Raw genomic sequence first — 27,978 nt, forward strand, 5'->3', positions numbered from 1 at the left:
TGATGCAATCTCTATTGCACTCCACACTGCCCTTTCCCACCTAGACAAAAGGAACACTTATGTGAGAATGCTATTCATTGACTACAGCTCAGCGTTCAACACCATAGTACCCTCAAAGCTCATCACTAAGCTAAGGATCCTGGGACTAAACACCTCCCTCTGCAACTGGATCCTGGACTTCCTGATGGGCGGCCCTCAGGTGGTGAGAGTAGGTAGCAACACATCTGCCACGCTGATCCTCAACACTGGAGCCCCCCAGGGGTGTGTGCTCAATCCCCTCCTGTGCTCCCTGTTCACCCACGACTGCATGGCCAGGGACGACTCCAACACCATCATTAAGTTTGCAGACAACACAACAGTGGTATGCCTGATCACCGACAATGACGAGAAAGCCTACAGGGAGGAGGTCAGAGACCACCAGAGGTGCCAGAATAACAACCTATCCCTCAACGTAACCAAGACTAAGGAGATGATTGTGGACTACAGAAAAAGGAGGACCGAGCATGCCCCCATTCTCATCGACGGGGCTGTAGTGGAGCAGGTTGAGAGCTTTAAGTTCCTTGGTGTCCACATCACCAACAAACTGCAATGGTCCAAACACACCAAGACAGTCATGAAGAGGTCACGACAAAGCCTATTCCTCCTCAGGAAACTAAAAAGATTTGGCATGGGTCCTGAGCTCCTCAAAAGGTTCTAGAGCTGCAACATCGAGAACATCCTGACTGGTTGCATCACTGCCTGGTACGGCAATTGCTCGGCCTCCGACCGCAAGGCACTACAGAGGGTAGTGTGTATGGCCCAGTAAGCTAAGCTGCCTGCCATCCAGGACCTCTACACCAGGCGGTGTCAGAGGAAGACCCTAAAAATTGTCAAAGACCCCAGCCACCCCAGTCATAGACTGTTTTCTCTACTACCGCATGGCAAGCGGTACCGGAGTGCCAAGTCTAGGACAAAAAGGCTTCTCAACAGTTTTTACACCCAATCCATAAGACTCCTGAACAGGTAATTAAATGGTTACCCGGACTATTTGTATTGTGTGCCCCCCCAACCCCTCTTTTGTGCTGCTGCTACTCTCTGTTTATCATATATGCATAGTCACTTTAACTATACATTCATGTACATATGTACATACTACCTCAATTGGCCCGACCAACCAGTGTTCCAGCACTGCATTGTGTCCCGCCACCCACCACCCGCCAACCCCTCGTTTACGCTACTGCTACTCTTTGTTCATCATATATTCATAGTCACTTTAACCATATCTACATGTACATACTACCTCAATCAGCCTGACTAACCGGTGTCTGTATGTAGCCTCGCTACTTTTATAGCCTCGCTACTGTTTTTCACTGTCTTTTTACTGTTGTTTTATATCTTTACTTACCTATTGTTCACCTAATACCTTTTTGCACTATTGGTTAGAGCCTGTAAGTAAGCATTTCACTGTAAGGTCTACACCTGTTGTATTCGGCGCACGTGACAAATAAACTTTGATTTGATTTGAAGCTGTCATCAAAGCAAAGGGTGGCAACTTTGAAGAATCTCAAAAATAAAATATATTTTGATTTGCTTACTACATTATTCTATATGTTCTTTCATAATGTTGATGTCTTCACTATTATTCTACAATGTAGAAACATTTTAAAAATAAAGAAAAACCCTGGAATGAGTTGGGGAGTCCAAACTTTTGACTGGTACTGTATATATATGTTTTATTATCACATACACCAGATAGGTGCAGTGAAATGTGTTGTTTTACAGGGTCAGCCATGTAGTCCGGCACCCCTGGAGCAAATGAAGGTTATAAATGTCTTGCTCAAGGGCACAGATTTTCACCTTGTCGGCTCGAGTATTCGAAGCAGCAACCTTTCGGTTGATGGACCAACACTCTAACCACTAGGCAACCAGCCACCCTATTACACAGTAACCCTCCTAGGAATGGAAGCAGTCATATGTTGTGGTTTTATCTGACTCTCCTCAGAGGACTAAATTAGCTTAATGAAAATGCTGTGTTTAGACTTTAGTTGAAAGAGACCATGGAACTGAACACTTGTACCCTCAGGTGCAGAGAGAGAGAATGAGAGAGGGGGGGGTGATGAGAGACAGAGAGGAGAGATAGATAGAGAGAGACAGATAAATAGAGAAATAGAGGGAGAGGTGAGGTGAGGAGTGGGGGAATGAGAGACGGGGAGAGAGAGAGAGAGAGAGAGAGAGAGAGAGTATTCTAAATGTTGCTGTGGCCTTGACTCTCTAACATACAGAGAGAGAGATATGTTAATAAAATCTTTTGTTGTCACAGCAGCTGGCGAGTTACTTCGTAAGCAAAAGTCTTATCTGAAGACGAGGTTTCATTTGTGTAAGTGCAGCCACAACACCGATGCTGGCATGGGTTTGAGTTTACTGTGCACTTTCTCCCTTTCAATATCCATCATACAGCTCTTACTGCTATATACTCTGTCATGCTCTCTGAGTCTTGTCTGCTGTGTGAACCAGAACCTGAAAAATATATACTCTAGTCTAGTGGTTCCCAACCAGGGGCACTAGGACCCCCTGGGTGAACTTGGCCTATCCACAGGGGGTACTTAAGAAGACCCATGAGACTATACGGTTACTAATTGGGTACTCCGGGCTGAGCCAAATTCAGTAGACGGTACAGTAAACAAAAAAGGTTGGCAACCACTGTTCTAGTCAATGAAATGATAGGCAGTGGTATTTTTAAAAGACGTAGAGCCTACTCTTGAGAAGGAGTAAGACATTTCTCCCTGAGCTAAACTTGTTTGGGTTGTGTTTTGTGTTCTGAGATGCATTGAGACCAAGGTGTCTGTAGTCTGAGCTTGTCTCAAGACCCTGACTGCAGGATTGAGAATCGATCTGTGGTGCCATAGCAGTTTGAAACATGTGTCATAAACATACATAAACCAAACAGAGATAAGCGTGATATTATGAAGGGTTAAGTGTTGTTAAGTTATCTTACTGGCGTCAAAGTGCTCTCTCGCTCTCTGTCTCTCTCTGTAGGAATGCAGGTGTTGGAGTTGAACGGGGTTCCTCTGATGGGGAAGACTTACGAGGAGGTGCAGTGCATTATGGGTCAGCTGTGTGCAGAGACTGAGCTCTGTGTGAGACTGTGAGTCAAACATCTTACTCCTCATCGCTCTCTATCCTTTCTCATCCCTCTCTCCTCTTATCCCCACTTAATTTAGATAATAACTAAATTTGACCTTCCTGTCTGTCTCTCTCAGTGACCTGGACATGCTGTCTGACCCTGAACATCCCCAGGCCCTGGAGAACCATGACCAGCTGAAGCCTGGTACACCACTAGCAACATTGTTATAATGCTTCATCATGACATTTGCACTTTGTTGTTATAATGTATCATAATGTTTATGTAACTTTACAATGCTTCATTGTGAATGTTACTGTGTGTGTGTGTGTGTGTGTGTGTGTGTGTGTGTGTGTGTGTAGGTGACAGGCAGTGTTCTCCAGGAGTGGACCCTAAGCAGCTGGCTGCAGAGCTGCAGAAGGTTTCCCAACAGCAGGCTCCTGGGATGGGGGTAGGAATGGGGGTGGGGGGGCCAGGAGGAGTAGGGGTCCTCTCTGCCCTTGACCGCTCAGCTCTGTTACACTCAGGCAATGCATCGGCCAGCTCTAGTGCCGTCCCCAGCCCCGGTCAGCCTGCCTCCCCAGCCATCATCAAGAAACAACGCCACAGCGCCAAGGTACTGCCTTCACTAGTAGTACATTATGATATTGAAAGCCCGTAGCTCCATGTAAAGTATGTTATTACAGCCATATGGCTGGTGAGTTCATAATTAATAATTCACAAATGCTGTGCATGTGTACGTGCGTTCGTGTGGAGAGAGGTCAAGGTCAACTGCTGTGGCTGCATTGTGGATCACAGAAACATGACAGGCTAATTATAGAGAAACATGCATGGTATATGTGTGTAGGGTATCAGGAATCAAGCTAAGACCCAGATGCGGACACGTGGAATTAACAATGGTTTAATAATCCAACAGGGGCAGGCATTAGACAGGTCAAGGCAGGCAGGGGTCAGTAAACCAGAGGTGGGGCAAAGGTACAGGTCGGCAGGCAGGCTCAGGGGTAGGCAGAGTGGTCAGGCAGGCGGGCTCAGTGTCAGGACAGACAAGGGTCAAAACCAGGAGGGCAAGAAAAAGAGAGACTGGAAAAAGCAGGAGCTGAGAACAAAAACGCTGGTTGACTCGACAAACTGGCAACGGACAAACAGAGAACACAGGTATAAATACACAGGGAATAATGGGGAAGATGGGCGACACCTAGAGGGGGGTGGAGACAATCACAAGGGCAGGTGAAACAGATCAGGGTGTGACATAGGGAGATAGAGAGAGAGAGAGATGCATGCATGGGTGTGAGTGTGGAAATACACATTGTATTAACTACTTTCTATGATAGGTAGATTATGTAATATACTGCATCTCAATTAACTGAATTAACCTTCTCTGACTGTACAGAATGCTACACAGGAGTTCTAGCCAACCTGCTGCTAATTAAAAACATAGTATGATGGACACAGTAACTGAACTTTTTAGGCAGACCAGAGGCCAGGGCTTCTCATGGCAGTGTATATGCTAACGTGTGTGTGTGTGTTAATGTAGAGTATGTGAACATGTATCAGTGAGACTGTTAACGGTATAAACAGAGTGTATAATCGATACTTGTGTTTGTTTTTCAGTCGGCAGCGGATGTGCAGGTGCTAAAGCCTCAGCCTCACCCTATAACAGGAGAAATACAGGTAGGCCTGCTCAGGAGCGGCACCAGGGGGGGGGGCATGTGGTGGCACCAGCCACACCTCAAATATGATTGGCCACCCTTAGCGCCCCCTTATTCTCATTGGATCAGAGAGCTGTCAATATGGCTCAGATTGGAGAGAAAAGACAATGCTTTTGTTCAGGCTGGCTTTAGGACCATGCGGATACCTTGGAGTGGGTGCAATGGCTGTGATTGGCTGGCTGGCTTTAGGATTATGGCGAGCACGGCTACTGTGAGGGAACACTGAACAGTGCAATCTCTCTCAATTGATATGTGGAAAGCAGAGCAGGAAGGTGGCTAACGAACTGTTGGTTGAGTTGACAGGAAACTCAACTAGAGTTTTTAATCCCGGTGTTTAGCTAGTGTGTAGCAGCTATCAGGCCGACAGCCTCATAGCATCAATGCTGCGTAATAAATTCTGCAGTCAAACTTTTTTCATTATGTAATCCAACATTTTAGTGGATATGTGTGCAACAAAAGTTCAACATTCACCTTTTGCTACTATTTCTGTCAAGTCTACGCATACAGTTTGATGCATACATTTTATAAATCCAATGTACACGGAACACAGAACGCACTGCAACTGCCTCTGCAACGCAATGCTGCAAGGCAAACGCAGCATTCCATTGGAAATGAATGTACTTCTGGTGTACCAAAACGCAGTGACGCTGTCGGTCTGATCGGGGTATAATTGCTGTATGGCATGTGTTTGTCCTTTATCGACTTAGGTGAAATGAAGCCACAGCAGCCAAGGTGAGAATGGCTGAAGTCATCTTTGCTTCTTTTTTTTGATGTTCTCCAAATATAATTTTAGAGCTTTTAAATTGTGTAGAAATAGAGTAGACCTAAATCAGCTTTAAAAAATACATATATTCCTTGTAGGGGGTTACCACTAAACTTGTATCTAACGTGAATATTTTCTCTATGTTAATATTCAAATGGATTTATTTAAATAAATTAGGGCAGTTACAAATAAACAGTTATTCAATACAATGCATCTAAGTTTAAGCCAATTTGCAATGCTATTTGTGATACAATTTGACTGGTTCTTGTTCCCCCCTTGGCCACCCCAGTCTCACACCTACTCTGTTTGCTACTGACCCCCCAGTCTGGAGTCTGTGGAGTGTGCCTTATATTCTTGAATTCCTCCACTTGATTGATCCACCTGTCAAGAGTTTGATGATTAGTCAGAACCAGGTTGTCTAGTGTTGAGAAACACTGGTCTGCATGCCTGTAGAACCTAGTTGAACATACTGCATGTCTCTCTCTGTCCGCTCTGCCTCCTCCAGCTCCAGATCAACTATGATAGGAACCTGGGGAACCTGATAGTGCATGTGCTCCAGGCAAGGAACCTGGCTCAGAGAGACCCCAACAGATACTCTGACCCCTTTGTCAAGGTCTACCTCCTACCAGGGAGAGGGTGAGATACTTTCACAACGCTTTTTACTCCTTCTGGACTGCTTTGTTTTATTGCTCTCTCTTTCTCTCTGCCTTGCATTCTCCCCCCCCCCCTCTCTTGCTCTCTCTCTGTACTCTAATGAGTATTGACTGTTATTATGATGTGCCTTTATTCATCTGTGTTAGATTTACTGTGAGCTCTCTGTGAAAGATTGATTGTAAGTAGAAGCCTAGGAGTTCATAAAACATAATAGAGTGACACATCCAACGGTGGGCTACTTTCATTTCTTATCTCTATGGTTTCTAACTGGCCTCAGTTGGCATATTGAGTGTACATGTATGGTTATTGTGGCTAGTCAGATTAATATAATAATTTGATTCAAATGTTTGCATGCTGTGCAAGAAGTACGATTTCCCTAATAACCCTGTTTACATCAGGCTAGCTGATGGCTCTCTGATAACCGCAGAAAATCACCAATCAAAATAAATGTTCAACCACAGTGACCAAGTTATTTTTGGGAAGCATGTTTGATTCTGAGTTCGGACATATAAAGTTTGTTTGTGAAAACTACTTCTAAGACACATACATTCAGTTGATTCGAATTCACTTCACTCATGCTAAAGAGGGAGGCTCTCGGCTGGTGCTAACACACGCGCAGCTTAAATACACCGCTGGAACCCTGATTAAGGTGTTTACATGTCCTAATAATTAAAAAGATTGCTCCGAAAACCAGGTGTTTTAATCGGTGCATGTTTACTTTGATTTTGACCTTACGCCGATTAAGATAAGCAGAGTAAGGTGTTTACATGACTATTACATAATCTGACTACTGCCATAGCCTATTGGTAAGAGCGTTGAGCCAGTAACCACAAAGGTTGCTGTATTGAATCCCTGAGCTGACAAGGTAAAAATCTGTTTTTCAGCCCCTGAGCAAGGCAGTTAACCCACTGTTCCCTGGGCGCTGTGGATGTCGATTAAGGCAGCCCCCCGCACCTCTCTGATTCAGAGGGGTTGGGTTAAATGTGGAAGACACATTTCAGTTGAATGCATTCAGTTGTACAACTGAATAGGTATCCATCCCCCTTTCCCTAATCAATTTAATATCAAATTATTAACCTTTATTTAACTCGGAAAGTCAGTTAAGAATAAATTCTTATTTACAATGACGGCCTACCCCGGCCAAACCCGGACGACGCTGGGCCAATTGTGCGCCGCCCTATTGGACTCCCAATCACGGCCGGATGTTATACAGCCTTGATTCAAACCTGGTGCATGTAAACGTACTCATGGACAGATACTACAACTTGATATGAAACACTGTTTGGTCAGTGTATCAAAGCATTCTATATTTAATCTAAGATATTCTCTAGAATGCTGATATTGTGTGTGTGCGTGTGTGTGCGTGCGTGTGTGTGGTCTCTAGATCGGCTGCAGTGTTCTCTTTCTGAGTGCTCTGATGTGATTGTGTAGTAAGGTTCAACCCTCTCATGAGACAGCGATTATCAGTTTATCAGCATCAGCTTAGCGTATCCCTCTCTCCTTCCCTGTCCCATCATTGTCTCCATCCCTCTCTTCCTGTGAAAAGGCAGAGAGATCGATAGTCTTTATCTGACCTATAACACTATCTGCTTTCTACTAATGGCCCTATCAGCCATGTTCATGGGATTTTACAGTACGGTGCCAGAGACTCTACCCTGAATTCGGATTGGATCAAAGATTCAGAGACTGTACCCGGATTGGATAGACTGCCAGCACACACACACGTACACACACACACACACTCCTTTAGCTCAGTATATAGGGACTGCTTGATATGTGTTTAAACAGTAGACAGTAGTAAATAAACCATGTCTTTATGTTTCTATGTTGTCGTTCTTTATCTCCTTCCCTTTATGTCTCTGTTTCTCTGACGATTTCTTTCTTTTTGCTGTTCTTGTTGTTTGTTGTCTGTTGTCTCTACCCTCCTCTCCCTCCCCTGGACTCTCAGACAAGTCATGGTAGTCCAGAACGCAAGGTAGTGTAGTGCACTCTCTGCTTCGCTCCTTCTCTTCTTCTCTCCATCTCTGCTTCTCTTCTTCTCTGATTCTGTTCTTCTCTTCTTCTCTCCTTCTCTGCTTCTCTGCTTCTCTCCTTCTCTGCTCTCTTCCTTCTCTGCTGCTATCCTTCGCTGCTCTCTTCCTTCTCTGCTGCTATCCTCTGCTCTCTTCCTTCTCTGTTGCTATCCTCTGCTCTCTTCCTTCTCTGCTGCTATCCTTCACTGCTCTCTTCCTTCTCTGCTTCTCTGCACTCTTCCTTCTCTCCTTCTGTGCTTTTCTCCTCTGCATCTATCATTCTCTGCTCTTCTCCTTCTCTGCCTCTTTCCTTCTTTGCATTCTGTCTCTGTTTCTCCGCCCCTTGTCTCCTACTTTACTTCCCTCCCTCTTTTTCTCTCATTCGTGCCTTCTCTGGTTCTCTAATTATCTGCCTCTCTGCTTTCAGTCTGTTTTTTTCCCCTGCGTCAATGTGCAATGTGATTATCTGATTGTGCAGATGTAGCCAAGAACATTGCCGGGTTGAAATCAAAGTTGAAATGTGAAATCATTTCATGAGTCAGATGTGTTTTTCACCTCACCTTAATGCTCTCTACTACAGGAGTGGAGCTGTGCCTTACGGTCAAATATTGATTCAACCAGACATACATACATCCCTATTTCTTTGACTTTATTCTTGTTTCATGTTGTTATTCTGTTTAGCCAGTGTGTCTATACACTACCGTTCAAAAGTTTGGGGTCACTTAGAAATGTCCTTGTTTTTGAAAGAAAAGCAATTTTTTTGTCTATTAAAATTGCATCAAATTGATCAGAAATACAGTGTAGACATTGTTAATGCTGTAAATGACAATTGTAGCTGGAAACGGCAGATTGTTAATGGAATACATTAGAGTGTCTAGTTTGAGAAACGGACGCCTCACAAGTCCTCAACTGGCAGGTGCATTAAATAGTACCCGCAAAACACCAGTCACAAAGTCAACAGTGAAGGGGCGACTCCGGGATCCTGGCCTTCTAGGCAGAGTCGCAAAGAAAATCCATATCTCATACTGGCCAATAAAAAGAAAAGATTAAGATGGGCAAAAGAACACAGACACTGGACAGAGGAACTCTGCCTAGAAGGCCAGCATCCCAGAGTCGCCTCTTCACTGTTGACGTTGAGACTGGTGTTTTGCGAGTACTTTTTAATGAAGCCAGTTGAGGACTTGTGAGGTGTCTGTTTCTCAAACTAGACACTCTAATGTACTTGTCCTCTTGCTCAGATGTGCACCGGGGCCTCCCACTCCTCTTTTTTTTGTTCTGTGAAGGGAGTAGTACACACCGTTGTACGAGAACTTCAGTTTCTTGTCAATTTCTCGCATGGAATAGCCTTAATTTCTCAGAACAATAATAGACTGACGAGTTTCAGAAGAAAGTTATTTGTTTCTGGCCATTTTGAGCCTGTGATTGAACCCACAAATGCTGATGCTCCAGATACTCAACTTGTCTAAAGAAGGCCAGTTTTATTGCTTCTTTAATTAGGACAACAGTTTTCAGCTGTGTTAACATAATTGCAAAAGGGTTTTCTAATGATCAATTAGCCTTTTAAAATGATAAACTTGGATTAGCTAACACAACGTGTCATTGAAACACAGGAGTGATGGTTGCTGATAATGGGCCTCTGTACGCCTATGCAGATATTCCATTAAAAATCAGCCGTTTCCAGCTACAATAGTAATTTACAACATTAACAATGTCTACACTGTATTTCAGATCAATTTGATGTTATTTTAATGAACAAGAAATGTGCTATTCTTTCAAAAACAAGGACATTTCAAAGTGACCCCAAAATTTGAACGGTGGTGTACATTTGACCCTCATCCAACATTTGTAAGACATCATGTACAATATATGATGATATAATTATATTGAATCAGATATTCAATTATCGACATCCTGCTATATCATCTTTATATCTATCATCAAAAGTAATTTGGCAAAATCTATAATAATGTGGACATATTAACATACAAAGACCACATCTGAGACTAAATGTGTTCCTTTGTTATGACATCATAGTGGTGAGAACAAGAGGAGGACCAAGTACGTTCAGAGGAGTCTGAACCCAGAGTGGAACCAGACCGTCATCTACAAGAACATACACCTGGAACAGGTAGGAACACACACAGACACACACACACACACACACACACACACACACACACACACACACACACACACACACACACACACACACACACACACACACACACACACACACACACACACACAAAGCACCTACTAAAGCATCCGTCACACACAAATCCACGTACATCCACATTGAGCATTATTTTGAATGAATGTATTTAGTTAGTCTTATTTCAAGTTGAATTGGTAGTTCTGAATCCTTTTGGATGTTCTGACTGTCTTTCTGCAGCCTCAGTTCCCATTACCAATCCCCTGAAGCTCATAACAACATCTCCTGGCAAGGTTTAACAACCCTCTCCACCCCTCAGTCCGAGCCCTGACAGAATACTAATTACCAGCAAGAGAAAGAGAGAGACAGAGACTTCTTAATTCAACCTAACAGTAGCCCTTGGCTGCAATTTGGACCACTTAAGATGAGTGAAGTCTATCCTTACAGCGCTCTCTCTCAGTGGACAGTAGCATCTCAAATCTAGTGGCTCTTCTGAGACTCTTCTCTCTATTCTGCCCACTCACTCGATATCACCCACTCACTCACTCACTCACTCACCCACTTCTCTGCCAAGCGTGCACACACACACACACACATACACACACACACACACACACACACACACACACACACACACACACACACACACACAATCACAGAGTCCCCTGATAGGCTGGTGGAATGAGATTGGTCTGCGTGGGTGTTGTACTTGGCATAACTTGTTTAAATGCATTTGTTTATTTAATTATATATCTCTCTCTCTGTCTCTATGTCTCTCTCTCTCTCTATCATTCTCTCCCATTCCCTATTTTCTCCCATCCCTCTCACTCTCTCCCTCTCTCCTCCCTCCTAACCCACTCTCTCTCAGCTGAAGAAGAAGACTCTGGAGGTGACAGTGTGGGATTATGACAAATCTTCCTCCAATGACTTCCTGGGAGAAGTGAGTGTCTCCAGAATCAGACACACACTGGTTGGACCGTCACATACATTCATTTCAGTCGTCCCTTTACCCTAATGTCTCCTGATGTTTTTAAGTGTTCTCCAGCCAACAGAGGCTTATAATTTCAGCCTACCCTTCCCAATAAGACTTTATTCACAGGTAATTTGACGTTTTATCAGTCTGTAGAATGAATCCCATTGATCCTCTGCTAAATGGACAAGGAGCCTAATTATTTATAAAGCAGTATGATGGTATGTTTCAACATCACAGAACCCCATGTCTGATAAGTATTTGCTTACACATTGCTACTCTCTCTCTCTCTCTCTCTCTCTCTCTCTCTCTCTCTCTCTCTCTCTCTCTCTCTCTCTCTCTCTCTCTCTCTCTCTCTATATATCTTTCTGTCTCTGTCTTTCTCAATCTTTATCTCTGTCTCACTCTCTCTCTCTCCAGGTGTTGATAGATCTGTCTAACACATCTCAGCTGGACAACACTCCTCGCTGGCTGCCTCTGAAGGAGCAGAGTGAGAGCATTGAGCATAGCAGAGCACACCACACCTCCCAGGGGCCTGGGGGGCCAGGAGCAGGGGCAGGGCCGGGACAGGGGCCCATAGCGGGGCAAGGACCAGGCAAGGACATGGGGCCAGGATTAGGAAAAGGACAAGGCCTAATGCATGGACAGGGACAGGGGCAGGTACTGTACAGTATTAATTGTCTACCATCTATCCTTCTCATAATGGATTGTATGTTTTATACACTCTTAGAAAAAATGGTTCCAAAAGGTTTATTTGCAGAGGGATAGTGTTCGACCAAGAACCATTTTGATCAGAAGAACCCTTTTTGCAAGACAAGGATTCTTTGTAAGGCAAAGGGTTCTTCTTAGAACGTTTAAAATCCTAAGAACTGTTTTGGGAAGAAAGAGTACTTTGATGTTTTTTTGGAAGACAAGAAGGCAGTCAGGTCCATGTATTTGGACAGTGACACAATTTGTATCATTTTGGCTCTGTACGCCACCACAATGCATTTGAAAGGAAACAATCAAGATGTGCTTTAAGTGTAGACTTTCATCTTTAATTTAAGGGTTTTGTCAAAATTATTATATGAACCGTGAACGAATACAACCCTATTTTAGGGGCTCAAAAGTAATTGGACAAGCTAACATAATCATAAATTAAATTGTGAGTTGAAATCCTTTGCTGTCAATGACTGCCTGAAGTCTGGAACCCATAGACCTCACCAGATGCTGGGTTTCTTCCCTGGTGATGCTCTGCCATGTCTTTACTGCAACTGTCTACAGTTCCTGCTTGTTCATTGGGCGTTTTGCCTTCAGTTTTGCCTTCAGCAAGTGAAATGCATGCTCAATTAGATTCAGGTCAGGTGATTGACTTGGCAAATGCAGAACATTCCACTTCTTTGCCTTAAAAAAGTATTGGGTTGCTTTCGCAGTATGCTTCGGCTCATTGTCCATCAGCACTGTGAAGCGCCGTCCAATGAGTTTTGAAGCATTTGGCTGAATCTTGGCAGATAATATAGCCCTAAACACCTCATAATTCATCATCAATAAATACAAGGGAACCAGTTCCATTAGCAGCCATACATGCCCACGCCATAACACTACCTCCACCATGCTTCACAGATGAGGTGGTATGCTTCAGATCATGAGCAGTTCCTTCCCTTCTCCATACTCTTCTCTTCCTATCATTCTGGTACAAGTTGATCTTTGTCTCATCTGTCCATAGGATGTTGTTCCAGAACTGTACAGGCTTTTTAGATATTTTCTGGCAAACTCTAATCTGGTCTTCCTGTTTTTGAGGCTTACCAATGGTTTACATCTTGTGGTAAACCCTCTGTATTTACTCTGGTGAAGTCTTCTCTAGAATGTTGACTTTGACACAGATATGCCTGCCTCCTGGAGGGTGTTCTTGATCTGGCCAACTGTTGTGAAGGGGTTTTTCTTCACCAGTGAGATACTTATTCTGTCATCCACCACAGTTAACCCACTGTTCCTAGGCTGTCATTGTAAATAAGAATTACTTCTTAATTGACTTGCCTAGTTAAATAAAGGTTAAATAAAATAAAAGTTGTTTTCCGTGGTCTTCCGGGCCTTTTGGTGTTCCTGAACTCACCAGTGCGTTCTTTCTTTTTAAGAATGTACCAAATAGTTGATTTGGCCACTCCGAATGTTTTTGCTATCTCTCTGATGGGTTTGTTTTGATTTTTCAGCCTAATGATGGCTCGTTTCACTGGCAGTGACAGCTCTTTAGACTTCATATTGAGGGTTAACAGCAACAGATTCCAAATGAAAATGCCCCATTTGAAATCAACTCTAGACCTTTTATCTTCTTACTTGTAAATGAACTAATGAGGGAATAACACACATCTGGCCATGGAACAGCTGAGCAGCTAATTGTCCAATTACTTTTGGTCCCTTAAAAAAGTGGGGGGGGGGGGGGGACACACACCACATATACAAAGTGCTGTAATTCCTACACCCTTCACCCAATTTGGATGTAAATACCCTCAAATTAAAACTCTGCACTTTCAGCTTTTATTCATTATTTAATTCCAACTCCAATATGCTGTGGTAGACAGCTAAAATAATAATAACTTGGTCAATGTACAAATATTTATGGAACTGATTGTAGAACCGTATAATATTTCCCAGCATGCTCTATTGCAGGGAGATTTTAAGAAATTGTTTGTTTTACTTTAATATCTGTGTTTTTGCATGTACATTGATTGGTTGATTAATTTAATGCTACAGAAAGATAAATAACATACAGTTTTGTAACCTAATCCAATCTGTTAGTAATTGGATTAATTGCACCCGTTACTGAGATGGTTGTTCCAGTTAATTCTGTCTTCCCTACCCTGGCAGTCAATCTGAATGCAGGTTGCAGGTATCCTAACTCTGGCTTCCAATAGGAATTACACATCACTTTGCAAGTCAGCATAATGTGACTTGAATGCCTGATGTGGCCTGTAAACTAGGAGATTCCTGCCCTCAGAGAATGGCCTTGTGTTTTGTCATGAATAATTTAATTTTAAAGGCTAAAAAGGCTGGTGGAACTCTTCAAAGATAAAAGGGTTCTCAGTAGAACCCCATTATTAACAGTTCTAAGAAGAACCTTTAGATACAATTATTCTTGGTAGAACCATATACAGCTGGTTCTTTGAAGAACCCTACATAGAGGGATCTAGATAGAACCCTCTGCAAAGGGTTCTATCCAGCACCAAAAAGAGTTTCCCTATGGGGACAAATCCGAAGAACCCTATATGGTTCTACTTAGCACCTTTTCTTCTAAGAGTGTATGTTTGCCTTAGTGATGTAAGATGATATATTATAATGCATATAAAGCAAATTGAATTGAATGTAAACCTATTGACAGTTGGAGGAGTGCCTTGAGTCCCCCAAGAATTCTGTGATAAAGAGCAGAAGCCACGGGATCTTCCCTGACCCAGCAAAAGGTAAGAGCCTCTTCCAGCTGCCTTATTGTGTGGTTTAGCCACCCTGTTACTTTACAGTTTTTCTTCTTGTCTGTTTTGCTGATTGCCACTCTGTTGTCATAGTGATATAACATGTAGTCATGGTGACAGTTTTACGAATGGCTACTCAGCTGTTATAATTATACTTTTAGTGCCAGTCACTTCTTTGGCTCAGTGCCATCCATGCTGTGGGGACCTGACCCATAGATTAGAGGCACAGTACAAATGTCTAACTACTACATGGCACTTTTAGTGACTTTTACAGTAAAGACACTTTAAAGACGTTCCCTTTCTTTCCGCTATCTATCTATCTATCTATCTATCTATCTATCTATCTATCTATCTATCTATCTATCTATCTATCTATCTATCTATCTATCTATCTATCTATCTATCTATCTATCTATCTATCTATCTATCTATCTATCTATCTATCTATCTATCTACTCTCTCTCCCTCCCTCCCTCCCGCCTGCCCGCCCAGACATGCAGATGGTGACTCTAGAGAAGTCCCACAGTAGTCCCGGCAGCTCTAAGTCATCGTCAGACGGCCAGCTTCGTTCCCACGGTCCGTCCCGCAGCCAGAGCAAGAGCAGTGTCACGCAGGCCCACCTGGAGGATGCTGGGATAGCTATAGCTGCCGCAGAGGCCGCTGTGCAACAAGCCCGCCTCCAACCGAGTAATCTACACCCCTTCCTGTGACACACTTCCTCTCCGCTCCACAATGCATCCTAGCTCATCTTCTCTCCGTTTATCTCTCCTCCTGTTCTATCACTCTGTTCTAGCCTTCTGATTGGTTCTTTTAAGCAATTAGTAGGTTCCTATAATTAAGCGAACAGTTCTATGTTGTTAGGTTTTCTTGTTTGCTCCAGTGGTGCAACAACCTGATCGCCAGAGTTCATCACTAAAACATTGCTGGGGAAAGTTGGCCAAAACACAATTTCCTTTACATCATACATACATCAGAGACACTCACAGCAGCCCAGAGTATGAACAGAAAGAATACAGGACAGAGAAGGTAACAGACGCAGTTCAGCCGCTCCTGTCTCTTCTCTAGAGTGAGGATATATGTCTATATCTTGCGTGGTTTTTACTCTCCCCCAGTATGATCCCCTGTCCGTCCTCCACATCTAGAAACCATGCTAAGGATAGCAAACACTCATTATTCAATCTATGGGCCCTTCAGTCACTTCTGGACAGAGCTTGACCCCAAGTTGTGGCATACAGTCCCCCCCTCCTGGTGTTTGTTTGGTTCTCTGGACCACTCTCCCCAACAACTAACCTCTGGAGATTAGAAGAGGTCAAGCACCCGTGTGTGTGTGTATGACCCCTGACCCCTAAGCTGGTTCAATGTAACAATACACACACCCTGAGATGTATAGTCTACCACTACCCCTTGATGAGATTTAAAAACGGCACCTGACACTGACCAAACACACCAGCAAGTACAGACACAGCAGCACGGGGGTCAAAGGGCAACAGGAAACTGACTCTGCACTCACTGGCCAATTAGAGTACAGACAGGAGTCAGCTGACCTTCAGGGGAACGGCAGTGTCTAGGGAAGGTGAGACAACAGGACAGGAGTGTAGATATTTTTAATCAAAAGAAGTACATATAATCTCACTAATCAAACTAAAGACCATATTCTCCTCTAGAGAAACATGCTCTCAGTAAGGACCATAATACAACTTCATGATGATGTAAACCATTGAGAGCTCAGATAAGTACGTGTAAAGTCAAAAACTTCTCAATAGCTGCTTTGGTATTTGTACCCTTGCATCGAAGAACCATACTGTATGTGCATTTTTACCACACTACACTGTCAAATATTTTGTTTATATGACATCAAGAGATATCATCACACTTCTCTCTTTGCTTGTGTTTTAAATCATACTTCTTTTCCATACTTTTTTATAATAAGTCATGAAGTCAATCAAATGTTTTTCAAAATGCACATATGGTTCTTCGTCTGCAGGATGAATTAATTTCAATTCATAGTAAATGTACAAATCTATTCAAGTAAGTACCATAACGCTTATTTTATCATCACTCTTCTCTGTTTCTGAATTAGTATTACATTTCCGTTACCCGTACTTTGCTTTTACATCAATGTTTATTCCTTGGTTTCCATGTTTCAATGTTTCATCTAGGTATAATGCTTTATAAGCATGTATGAGCCTTTATAATGTCTTATAAGATCGCTTGTATGTTTTGTCTCTCTATGCATAACATTTTCAACCGTCTCAAACTGGCTGTTTTTTAGTTGGGATCATTATAAGATTGTTAAAAGACATTATAAAGGGGCCATACATGCTCATGACAAGGTATTATAGCTACAGTGCCTATAGATAATGTACACCCCTTAAACTTTTTTCACCATTTGTTATGTCAGTGCCTTTCATGCATTTAAATAAGGATCCCCCCCATGTATCTACACACCATATTTTTTGTGTGTTTGAAAAAAAGTGTATATTAAACATGCAAAACTGAAATATCATAATTGGATAAGTCTCCACCTCCTGAGGTAATACTTGGTGGAAGCACCTTTGGCAGCAATTACAGCTGTGAGTCTGTTGGGATAGGTCTCTACCAACTTTGCACACTTAGATTTGGTAATATTTGACCATTCTTCTTTACAAAACTGTTCAGGCTCTGTCAAGTTCATGCCACAAATTATTGATTGGATTTAGGTCAGAGCACTCACTGGGCCACTCAAGGATGTTTACCTTTTTATTCCTTAGCCACTCCACTGTAGCTTTGGCTGTGTGCTTCAGGTCATTGTCATGCTGAAAGGTACACTTCAATCCCAGTTTCAGCTTTCTTGCAGAGGGCAGCAGGTTTTCCTCAATGACTTTTCATTTTGTTTTGTCAGACAGGCAACATTTTCCAATAGGAAGACCTCAGTTACACTCAATCAATTACACTCTCTCATGACAGTGGGTAAAAATGACTGTCTAAACCTCTCTGTGGAACATCTGGGCAGGATTAACCTGCTACTAAAGCTGCTCCTGTGTTGCATTAGAGTGCTGTGGAGTGGGTGTGTGTCATTGTACATGACCATATGTGTTTTTACTTGCAGCCTTTTTTATGAACATGTCCTGCATTGATTCTAGGCTGCAGCCAATTGTAGCACTGGCTTTGTTAATGATTTTGTCAAGCTTGTTAGAGTCTTCCTTAGCTAAACTGCTGAATTTATCCGGAAATCCTGTTATTCACTACAATTTAACACAGGTGGAGGACAATTAACTTGGTGTGTGATTTTGAAGGTGATTGGTTACACCTGAGCTAATTTAGGATCGCTATTACAAGGGTGGTGGACACCTATCCAAACAAGGTATTTCAGTTTCTTCGTTCTTTTTTAAAACTGGGAAGTTGTGTAGATCAAGGGGGGGAAAAACGATATTAATTCCAGGCTATAAGGGAACAAAAGGTGAAAGGGAGTGTAGAGTTTCTATAGGCACTATAATAATGGATTCTAATATAAGTTATAACCGCTAACGGGGAACCAAAAATACACTTTGACACCCAGGTGTAGCTGCACAATTTGCATATACATCTAGTAATAACAGTGTTTTATACTATGATTTATAGAATATTATGGACACACCTTATCAAGGTAGTAAAATGGATCTCACTTTCTCTCTCTCTCACACACACACACACACACACACACACACACACACACACACACACACACACACACACACACACACACTCTATTCCCCTCCTCTCTCTCACTCTGTCTCTTTCCCCCACCCCTCTGTAGGACCAGGCCACAGGTTGGGGGATGTGTCGGGGCCGGTGGTGTCCTCAGCCCCCAATCTGCTGGAGGGATATGGGGGTCTGGATGGAGAAGAGGGGGCTGGCACAGGGGTTGACAGCGCCATTTTCCAGGTCCCACGCATGTGAGTAAATAGCCTCTTTGTGGGGTGTGTGTGTCTGGTCCCCAGTCTGCCCTGTACGGAGATTGTGCGCGCCTGGTATCCAAACATACATGGCTTGAGATGTGGTCACTGGTCCAATGTGTGTAGCAAGCTACCTAGTTTAAATATCAATAGTAGTGACACAGCAGCTGCAGTATAACATTTGATTTACATCATCATCAGTATTCTGTCTGGTTGGATAATAGCCTATGCATAGCAGAGAGGGGCAGAAAGACATAGAGAGGAGCGGCTGCATCTACGAACCTCCAACCCAACTCCCTTCTGTAGTCGGGAGTTGCACATGTTTTTCAGGGCACCAGCAACACAGGTAGTTTAGACTCTAGTTAACCACCGTATACTGAAATATCCACACAATCCCCGAGCCAGCCAGCCACATAGTGTATCCTGAGTTAGAAGAGGTCTTTTCTCATTTTGAGCACCTGCCCCCCTGAAAGGTCTGTGGCACGGCCCTGGTGCAGATGATCTATCACATACCACTTTGTCATCTGTGTTTCTAAGTGAAATGTGTGTTTACCAACAGAGGGAAGACCATCCCCAACGGCATTGACAAGTCTAGAGGACTGCCACTCTCACTATCAGACAATGAGGGTAAGACTGTGTGTTTGTGTGTGTGTACTTGTTTTCCTACCTTATCAGGACCCCAATGTCACAACAATTCACCCAAATGTCCTGACAAAGAATTAAAAACAATAACCTTTTTTCTCAATTTGTTCAAATGCTATTTTAAGCTTAATGTTTAGGGTTTTGCTGTTAAGGTTATGTTTAGTGTTAGGATTTTTGGGGTTAAGGTTAGGGTTAGGTTAAGGGTAGAGTTAGGTTTAGGGGTTAGGGAAAATAGGATTTTTAATAGTAAAAATAGGTTACTACCACGAACATAAAGCTGTGTATGTGTGTGACTCCTTATAAGCTTTTTTCTTCATATGTATGCCATCTACTGGACAGAACAGGACATAACACCAACAGGCATAATAGGCCTACCTCTAAATGCAAACCTGGTCCCCTGGACAGAAAGTAAATATATATCTCTCTGTGTGTCATAACTATATCTAGGATTCAGATAGCTCAGGTGTCATGGTCGCTCCTCTCTCCAGTAGAAACTGGAGAGAGGAGAGTCCTGCCCTGGGTCTATTTTGGTGCAGGCAGTGTGTCAGTGTTGAATAATTTACAGCAACAGAGAGGAAGGATGTGTGTATTTCACCATTACTATGTCTGTCTGTCTTTCTCATTTCAATTCAATTTTAGGGGCTTTATTTGCATGGGAAACTTATGTTTACAATGCCAAAGCAAGTGAAAAAGATAATAAACAAAAGTGAAATAAACAATAAAACATTTACAGTAAACATTACACTTACAAAAGTATATACAGTGTTGTAATGATGTGCAAATAGTTAAAGTACAAATGCGAAAATATATAAATATAGGTTGTATTTACAATGGTGTTTGTTCGTTACTGGTTGCCCTTTTCTTCTGGCAACAGGTCACAAATCTTGCTGCTGTGTAGCACACTGTGGTATTTCACCCAATAGATATGGGAGTTTATCAATATTGGATTTGTTTACTAATTATTTGTGGGTCTGTGTAATCTGAGGGAAATATGTGTCACTAATATGGTCATACATTTGGCAGGAGGTTAGGAAGTGCAGCTAATTTTCCACCTCATTTTGTGGACAGTGTGCACACAGCCTGTCTTTTCTTGAGAGCCAGGTCTGCTTTCGGGGGCCTTTCTCAATAGCAAGGCTATGCTCACTGAGTCCTTACATAGTCAAAGATTTCCTTTTTGGGTCAGTCACAGTGGTTTTCTGCCACTGTGTACTCTCTGTTTAGTGCCAAATAGCATTCTAGTTTGCTCAGTTTTTTTTGTAAATTCTTTCCAACAAGTCAAGTAATTATCTTTTTGTTTTCTCATGATTTGGTTGGGTCTAATTGTGTTGCTGTCCTGGGGCTCTGTGGGGTCTGTTTGTGAACAGAGCCCCAGGACCAGATAGCTTCTTCTCAAGGTTCATCTCTCTGTAGGTGATGGCTTTGTTATGGAAGGTTTGGGAATTGCTTCCTTTTAGGTGATTGTAGAATTTAACAGCTCTTTTCTAGATTTTGGTAATTAGTGGGTATCAGCCTAATTCTGCTCTGCATGCATTATTTGGTGTTTTACGTTGTACACAGAGGATATTTTAGAAGAATTCTGCATGCAAAGTCTCAATTTGGTGTTTGTCCCATTTTGTGAATTCTTGGTTGGTGAGTGGACCCCAGACCTGGCAATGGGTTCTTTAACTGATTCAAGTGTCTCTCTCTCTTTCTGCCTCTCCTCCCCTCCTCGCCCTCCACCCCTCCTACTACCTCTCCCCCTTCTCCCCCAGGGGGTGGGGGTAAGACCCAGATGATGGGGGAGATCAAGGTGGCCCTGAAGAAGGAGGTGAAACAAGAGGGAGACCAGCTGGTCCTGGAGGTTCTACAGTGTAGAAACATCACTTACAAGTTCAAGAGCCCAGACCACCTACCAGGTGTGTGTGTTTGAGTGTGTGTGTGTGTGTGGTGGGGGGGGGGGGGGGGGGGGGGGGGGGGCGTGCGTGGACAAGAATATTAAACAAACAAACATTTTACCGATTGGGTACATTTTGTTAGTCATGCTATTTTTAGGGGGTTTAGTGTTAAGGTTAGAATTCGTCTTAGGGTTAGAATTACGTTAAGGGTTGAGGTTAGGGTTAGTACGGGCTAGGGTTAGGGGTTAGGGAAAATAGGACTTTGATTGGGACTGAATTGTGTGTCCCCACAATGTTAGCTGTACAAGACCTGTGCATGTCTGTCTGTCTGCCTCACTGACTGTCTGACCGTCTGACTGTGTGTCTCTCTGTAGATCTGTATGTGAAGCTGTACGTTGTTAATGTGGCGACTCAGAAGAGAATCATCAAGAAGAAGACCAGAGTGTGTCGACACGACAGAGAACCCTCCTTCAACGAGACCTTTAGGTTCAGCCTCAACCCCACCGGACACTCCCTGCAGGTAACAAACACATGTCTAATAGACCCTTTTACTCTGGTTTCCTGCTTCATTCAGACTGTTCATTGTTTTAATAGGCTCGTATGTGTGTGTGTGTGTTTAATACTTGTAATTCTTGTACCTTTCACACACACATTTTTGTTTTACTATCCCTGAGGACACCAAACAATTGATTCCCATTGAAAATCTTAACCCTAACCTTATCCCTAAACCCCTTACCCTAAACCTAACTTCTAAACCCTTACCCTAATTGTAACCCTAATCCTAATTGTAACCCTAAACCAAACCCCTAAACCTAAAATAGCCTTTTTTCTTGTGGGGACTGGCGAAATGTCCCCATTTGTCTGAGTGTTCCTTTTTTTACTATCGTTGTGAGGACTTCTGGTCCCCACAAGGATAGTAAAACCAAACACATGTTCATACACACACAAGCAAACAAACAAACAAGCAAACAAACATAAACACACACACACACACACTAGATACCCACTACAAGTATGTGTATGTTCTCTCCTGTCCCTAGTTGTTCCTGGTGTCTAACGGGGGTAAGTTTATGAAGAAGACCCTGATAGGAGAGGCCTACATCTGGCTGGACAAGGTGGACATGAGGAAGAGGGTAGTCAGCTGGCACAAGCTGCTGGTCAATTCCACACACAACCAGTCCTGAGAGTTCAACTTGAGGTCACAGAGAGGTCAACCAGAGGTCAGTGAAGGTCAATGAATAGTATTGGTCAATGCTTGCTCGTAGAGGAGGACGAAAAAGAGGAAAAGGGATATGAGTTGCGTTACAGAGTGTCCTGCATCTCCTTTGTGTTATTTTATATGGAAAGAAGAGAGCGAGGAAGCAGAGGAAGGAATGAATGAATGAAGGAATCAAGGAAGGAAGGAAGGAAGGAAGGAAGGAAGGAAGGAAGGAAGGAAGGAAGGAAGGAAGGAAGGAAGGAAGGAAGGGGGCCTATCCCCTCACACTGCCATACATGGACTGTACCCTGATTCTTTATTGGATAGTACCAGCCAGAGAATCAACCCTGATTTCTGATTGGACCAAATATTCAGAGACTGTACCCGGATTGGATAGAGACTGCCAGCGCACACGCACACACACACACAGAGGAATGAAGAAGTCCCCTTATCTGCTCTAAGAGGACACACACATCTCACAATCTCCCAGCTCTCTGCTGGACATGTCGGATGCAAAACCTGACGTCAATCAGGACTGTGCAGCAATACCACAGAGTAATTACCATGCCAGAACTACTCCTTTCTGTTCTGTCTGGATCTGATGCTGTTGTCTATGGTTTATCATCTGTCAGTCAGTCAGTCAGTCAGTGGGGTGCAAATTAATGTATTTGTTTGTTTTTTTGTCCTGGGCTGCTTGACAAAGTATGGAATGTTTGTTGTATGATACTATTCATGTAATGTAAAAAAAAAAGGTTTATGTACATTGAAAATCTATGGTTGATATTGCAGTAACTGAAGCTGACATTATCTGAACACTTCAGTCCAGTAGGTGGCGGTCATTCCCCATTACAGTTAGTTGTCAACCGCCATAAAACTCCAACTAGACCTTACCTGGACAAGTGTTAATGTACATTCAGATGTAGATAGATATATGTCTGAATATTAATCATATCAAAGACACAGTGTACAGAGAAATGTTATTTATGAACATAGAGTTTATAACAATAAAACATACAGATATTGCAGATGATGCGAGGGGTCTCCTCGTGTGCAGTTTATTCTAAAGACTAAATGTATTCTGTACAGAAGAAGGTATGTATGGAAGAAGCACAGACAATCCAATCACTTTAGCTCTGATGTTATGCAGTTATAGTGGGTGTTATTCATTGGAAAAAATAGGAAAATGCAGTTCAAATGGTGAATGTCGAACTCATTTTACAACTGAGACATTAGAGAGGAGAACTACTACATGGATATCCCTCCTCTTACAGGTGGTGAGAAGAGAACAGATAGAAAGGGGATGTCAGATCCCTTCCCCTTCAAACTATCCCCTATTATGTCCTGAATGTTACTCACTGAGGAAGATCATATGATTTTACTGGACCCATCTTACTTGATATTTTTGTGTTGTCTTTCACACACATTACTGGAGGCTTAAACAAAAGCTTTGGTTTGAGAGAGAAACCTGGATTGCTGGCCACTTTGCCCGACATGGACTTGGACAGAGGGATGTGTAGCATCTCTCTGGTGAAGTGCTCTGCTCCCCTGTCTGGGCCGCTCACTTGTTCTATGTCAAAGCAACAGGTAAACACACCTGTCCTCTCGGGGTGTGCCATCACAGTCTGATTCTGTATGCTGTGTGTGTGTGTGTGTTAATGTCGTCACACATGGCCTATTTTCCTCTCAAAGATTAGCTTAAAAAAAAGTGTGAACTGTTCTTTTAAAAAACAATGTGTGGTTTGTTTAATAACAGAACATCCAACATCTTGCTGTACACAGTACACTGTGCAGTCGGTGTCAGTGTAAGTGGAGGTAACGCAACAACACAGTGAACCAGCCTGTGGCACTTCCTCTGCTCAATGCTCTAAGTCATTACCTATGGCCCAGTCATCACATATGGCCGGGACATGCTGATACACACTTATATACAGTATAGGTCTATGTTACTGTCAATCATCACTATAGTAGCCTGGTTTTCATCTCGGTTCAGCTACTACATTCCATTCCTTGTACTCTGTGTCTTTGGTAAATGACAGGAGTGGCAGGGAGTGGAATATTAGCTAAAAAGATTGGTACCCAGACTATGAATATGGTGCATCATAGTGAACAACATCATCAGGTGACCCAACAGACCTACTGCCCTCAACCCGACTGCCAGTGTCTAGGCATATCACTGAGGAGCTAGGGGTGACAGATGCAATTTCCTAATACATTAAGTCCATATCAGAGGCTCGAAATCCAGACACTGAGTCAAGATGTCAGAATGTTCATGAGTCAAGATGTCAGAATGTTCCTAAAAAAAAAATAAACATGATTTTAAAGAAAGGTAAAAAGGTTTTACAAAAATTATATTGTCGTGCCAACCTTATTTTGTAAGCAAACCCATTGGTTCTGTTGAAGTAATTCTATGCAACATAGACTTTGTGTTTGAATGCATTTTCTTAACATGTAATATCAGTGAACATTGCGTCTGAAAATATGTATCTTATGAAGAGAATTTTGATTTATTTTGATTTATATATTATTAAAGAAAAATAGAAAAAAATATAGATACATTTTTTTACTACCTGTATACAATCATATACATCAAGCTTGTGCACTTTAGTATTACATTGTTGATTGATTTCCTTGTTTCGTGTAAAGTGTCATAACATTCAAGTTGAAGTGGCTGTTCGAGTTAGTGTCTTTATGTTGAGATGATTTTGAGTTTGTGCTGTTTGAAGGAGTTCATACAACACTGTTTTTGATTTACATGGCAAAGGAAAACTCAAACTAAATCTACAATCACAGACAATTTAAGGTACATATTGCTTCACATCTGAGGAGACACCATCAAACAGTATGGCTGATATAACCACCAACACATGTATGTATAAATCCATGATGATCAGTCCGAGAAGAATTATGAGGTCATTTTCAAAGCCAAAATCCAGGGCTGTCCCCCCTTCATGTTCTCCTCAGATTACACTCAGCTAGATTGTCAATATCCATTGTTGCTCAGTCCGTTCCTAGTAACCATGAAACCAATCAAACGTGTGTATCTGTGAGGGGTGTGAATGTGGCGTACTCATCTGATATATGTAAATATAAAGTGTTTTTATTTTCTACAGAGATTGATTGTTCGTGTTGTCTGAGGTTTGAGCATGTGAGTGTAAAACAAAAATACAAAAAACTTAAAACCTGTCTGTCTATCTCTAGTGGTGTGTGTGAGAAGGTGATTATGTGATCTGACCGTGTGTTGTCAACCCATGGGTGTCTGACTGTAAAACCATGTCAAAGATGCCCAGCCAACCAGAGGGGACAAATCTACTTCATTTCAGTTGTCTGAGACTTCCTGTTACCACACTGGATGTTGCATGTCTGTCAATATTTTTCTTCCAGATATGTTCAAAAAGAGGGAGATAATATGTATAGATTTATCGGAAGTTGTATGCCGACTGTATAAAGATTATGCTTGTAAAATGGTCTTGTTTTTCACTCAGTGTAAAAATGGGGAATCTATCGTTCTGGTTTTGTGGTTGTACACAGGATGTGTTAAGATATTATTATGCAAATTGTGCTGTAAAAAACGGCTGTTTCCCTAAAATCTAAAGAATAAATATAAAAAGAGATTTATTCCACAACCTAAAAGGAGTTTTGGTTACATCTTTTAGTGTGTTCTGTATTATGCATCTATAGTATTTGCCTTCTGCTCTCTTACAGCTATACTGTACATCCATGTATTATTATAGCAATACTATCATTCCTGTATGTACACTGTATGTACAGCATGGGAAAGCAGCCTCTCGGTGATGGCTCGTTATGGACCATAGCACAGACTTATCGCTTCTGGACACTACACATGTTGTATACTCACATGCACGCTCGCACACACACAGGCACAGACACACACACACAAACATGCACAGACACAACGACCTGTGCTGTGCTGAGAGAGCGTATATTGTAACCATTAGTCTAGCTCTAGAACCTCTGCATCCCCAGTTAACTGAGAGAGACTGGCGGCTCTATCTCCATCTCTGTCTATTATCTGTCAAGGCCTCCTGCCTTTCAGCACTACCACGTCCTTCCTTTGACTCGTTCTACTTCTCTCCTCTTTCCTCCTCTCTCTGTCTAGGCAGATCTCGCTGTAGAATACATTACCATGGTACATCTGCTCCCTTGCTCACACATCTGTGTGAAGAAGCGAGAGAGAGAATGGGTATGTGTGTGTACTTGTGTGTGTTTGTGAGTGAGAGCGAGGGGGGGTGAGAGAGAACGGGTGAGAGGATGAGCTAGATGGTGTGTGGTTGCTTAGCAACGATTGACAACCAAAAATCCCAAGCATTCCGGCTGTGTTGCCCTGCCCTGCTTCTGGATTGGACTGTCTGACTGGTTCATCTGTTGTCCAATCAAACATGGCCTCTGTCACCTGATACATAATATATACAGTAGATTGGTTACATTGTTTTCACAGGCCGTTTTACATTGAAATGTATCACCAATATTGAAGGACACAACCCATAGGCAAAACATATACAGTAGACTAGGCGATCGTGTGATGTTTACTGTAACAACAAGTCTCTGCTGTACATATAATAATACTTGTCTTGTTAGCAAAGCAACCAAAGGCTATGTAGGCCTAGCTTTTGGCACAACATCCTTGGCCCGGTAACAAGTATGTACCTCATAGTGCTTGTAAAGGTAGTGCATCTTGTAAAACCCTTCAGATGGATCACATTGTAAAGGCTTAAATTTGATACTCTAAATCAGGATAATTCAACCGGCGGTCTGCAAAGGTAATGCATGGGGGTCCGCAAAAATATACACTATCGTTCAAAAGTTTGGGGTCACTTAGAAATGTCCTTGTTTTTGAAAGAAAAGCAATTTTTTTGGTCCATTAAAATAACATCAAATTGATCGAAATACAGTGTAGATATTGTTAATGTTGTAAATAACTATTGTAGCTGGAAATGGCAGATTTTTTATGGAATATCTACATAGACATACAGAGGCCTATTATCAGCAACCATCACTCCTGTGTTCCAATGGAAAGTTGTGTCAGCTAATCCAAGTTTATCATTTAAAATGCTAAATGATAATTAGAAAACCCTTTTGCAATTATGTTAGCACAGCTAAAAACTGTTGTCCTGATTAAAGAAGCAATAAAAATGGCATTCTTTAGACTAGTTGAGTATCTGTGGGTTGATTACAGGCTCAAAATGGCCAGAAACAAATAACTTTCTTCTGAATCTCGTCAGTCTATTATTGTTCTGAGAAATTAAGGCTATTCCATGCGAGAAATTGACAAGAAACTGAAGATCTCGTACAACACCGTGTACTGCTCCCTTCACAGAACAGCGCAAACTGTCTCTAACCAGAATAGAAAGAGGAGTGGGAGGCCCCGGTACACAACTAAGCAAGAGGACAAGTACATTAGAGTGTCTAGTTTGAGAAACAGACACCTCACAAGTCCTCAACTGGCAGCTTCATTAAATAGTACCAGCAAAACACCAGTCTGTCTGTGTTCTTTTGCCCGTCTTTTCATTTCATTGGCTAGTCTGAGAT

At 42.4% G+C, this 27,978-nt stretch overlaps 1 protein-coding gene across 5 annotated transcripts in view; it reads left to right on the forward strand.

The window, feature by feature from the left end:
* Positions 1-26,061, forward strand: part of pclob (piccolo presynaptic cytomatrix protein b) — a 101,024-nt gene extending 74,963 nt beyond the window's left edge. For 3 of the 5 annotated variants that reach the window (XM_029696513.1, XM_029696516.1, XM_029696517.1), the window contains 16 exons: positions 3,016-3,124; positions 3,240-3,307; positions 3,463-3,716; positions 4,712-4,771; positions 6,078-6,208; positions 8,175-8,201; positions 10,273-10,366; positions 11,259-11,330; positions 11,781-12,020; positions 14,716-14,794; positions 15,296-15,490; positions 18,579-18,717; positions 19,277-19,344; positions 21,111-21,254; positions 21,608-21,753; positions 22,274-26,061. In XM_029696513.1, the coding sequence (XP_029552373.1) occupies positions 3,016-3,124; positions 3,240-3,307; positions 3,463-3,716; positions 4,712-4,771; positions 6,078-6,208; positions 8,175-8,201; positions 10,273-10,366; positions 11,259-11,330; positions 11,781-12,020; positions 14,716-14,794; positions 15,296-15,490; positions 18,579-18,717; positions 19,277-19,344; positions 21,111-21,254; positions 21,608-21,753; positions 22,274-22,417 (1,970 nt within the window). In that variant the 3' untranslated portion in view covers positions 22,418-26,061. The remainder of the gene's footprint in view (positions 1-3,015; positions 3,125-3,239; positions 3,308-3,462; positions 3,717-4,711; positions 4,772-6,077; positions 6,209-8,174; positions 8,202-10,272; positions 10,367-11,258; positions 11,331-11,780; positions 12,021-14,715; positions 14,795-15,295; positions 15,491-18,578; positions 18,718-19,276; positions 19,345-21,110; positions 21,255-21,607; positions 21,754-22,273) is intronic. The other 2 variants (XM_029696514.1, XM_029696515.1) reach the window with 2 other exon arrangements.
* Positions 26,062-27,978: the final 1,917 nt, after the last annotated feature.

The sequence above is a fragment of the Salmo trutta genome, chromosome 17 (genome assembly GCF_901001165.1).
Source record: "Salmo trutta chromosome 17, fSalTru1.1, whole genome shotgun sequence".
NCBI classification, from domain to species: domain Eukaryota; kingdom Metazoa; phylum Chordata; class Actinopteri; order Salmoniformes; family Salmonidae; genus Salmo; species Salmo trutta.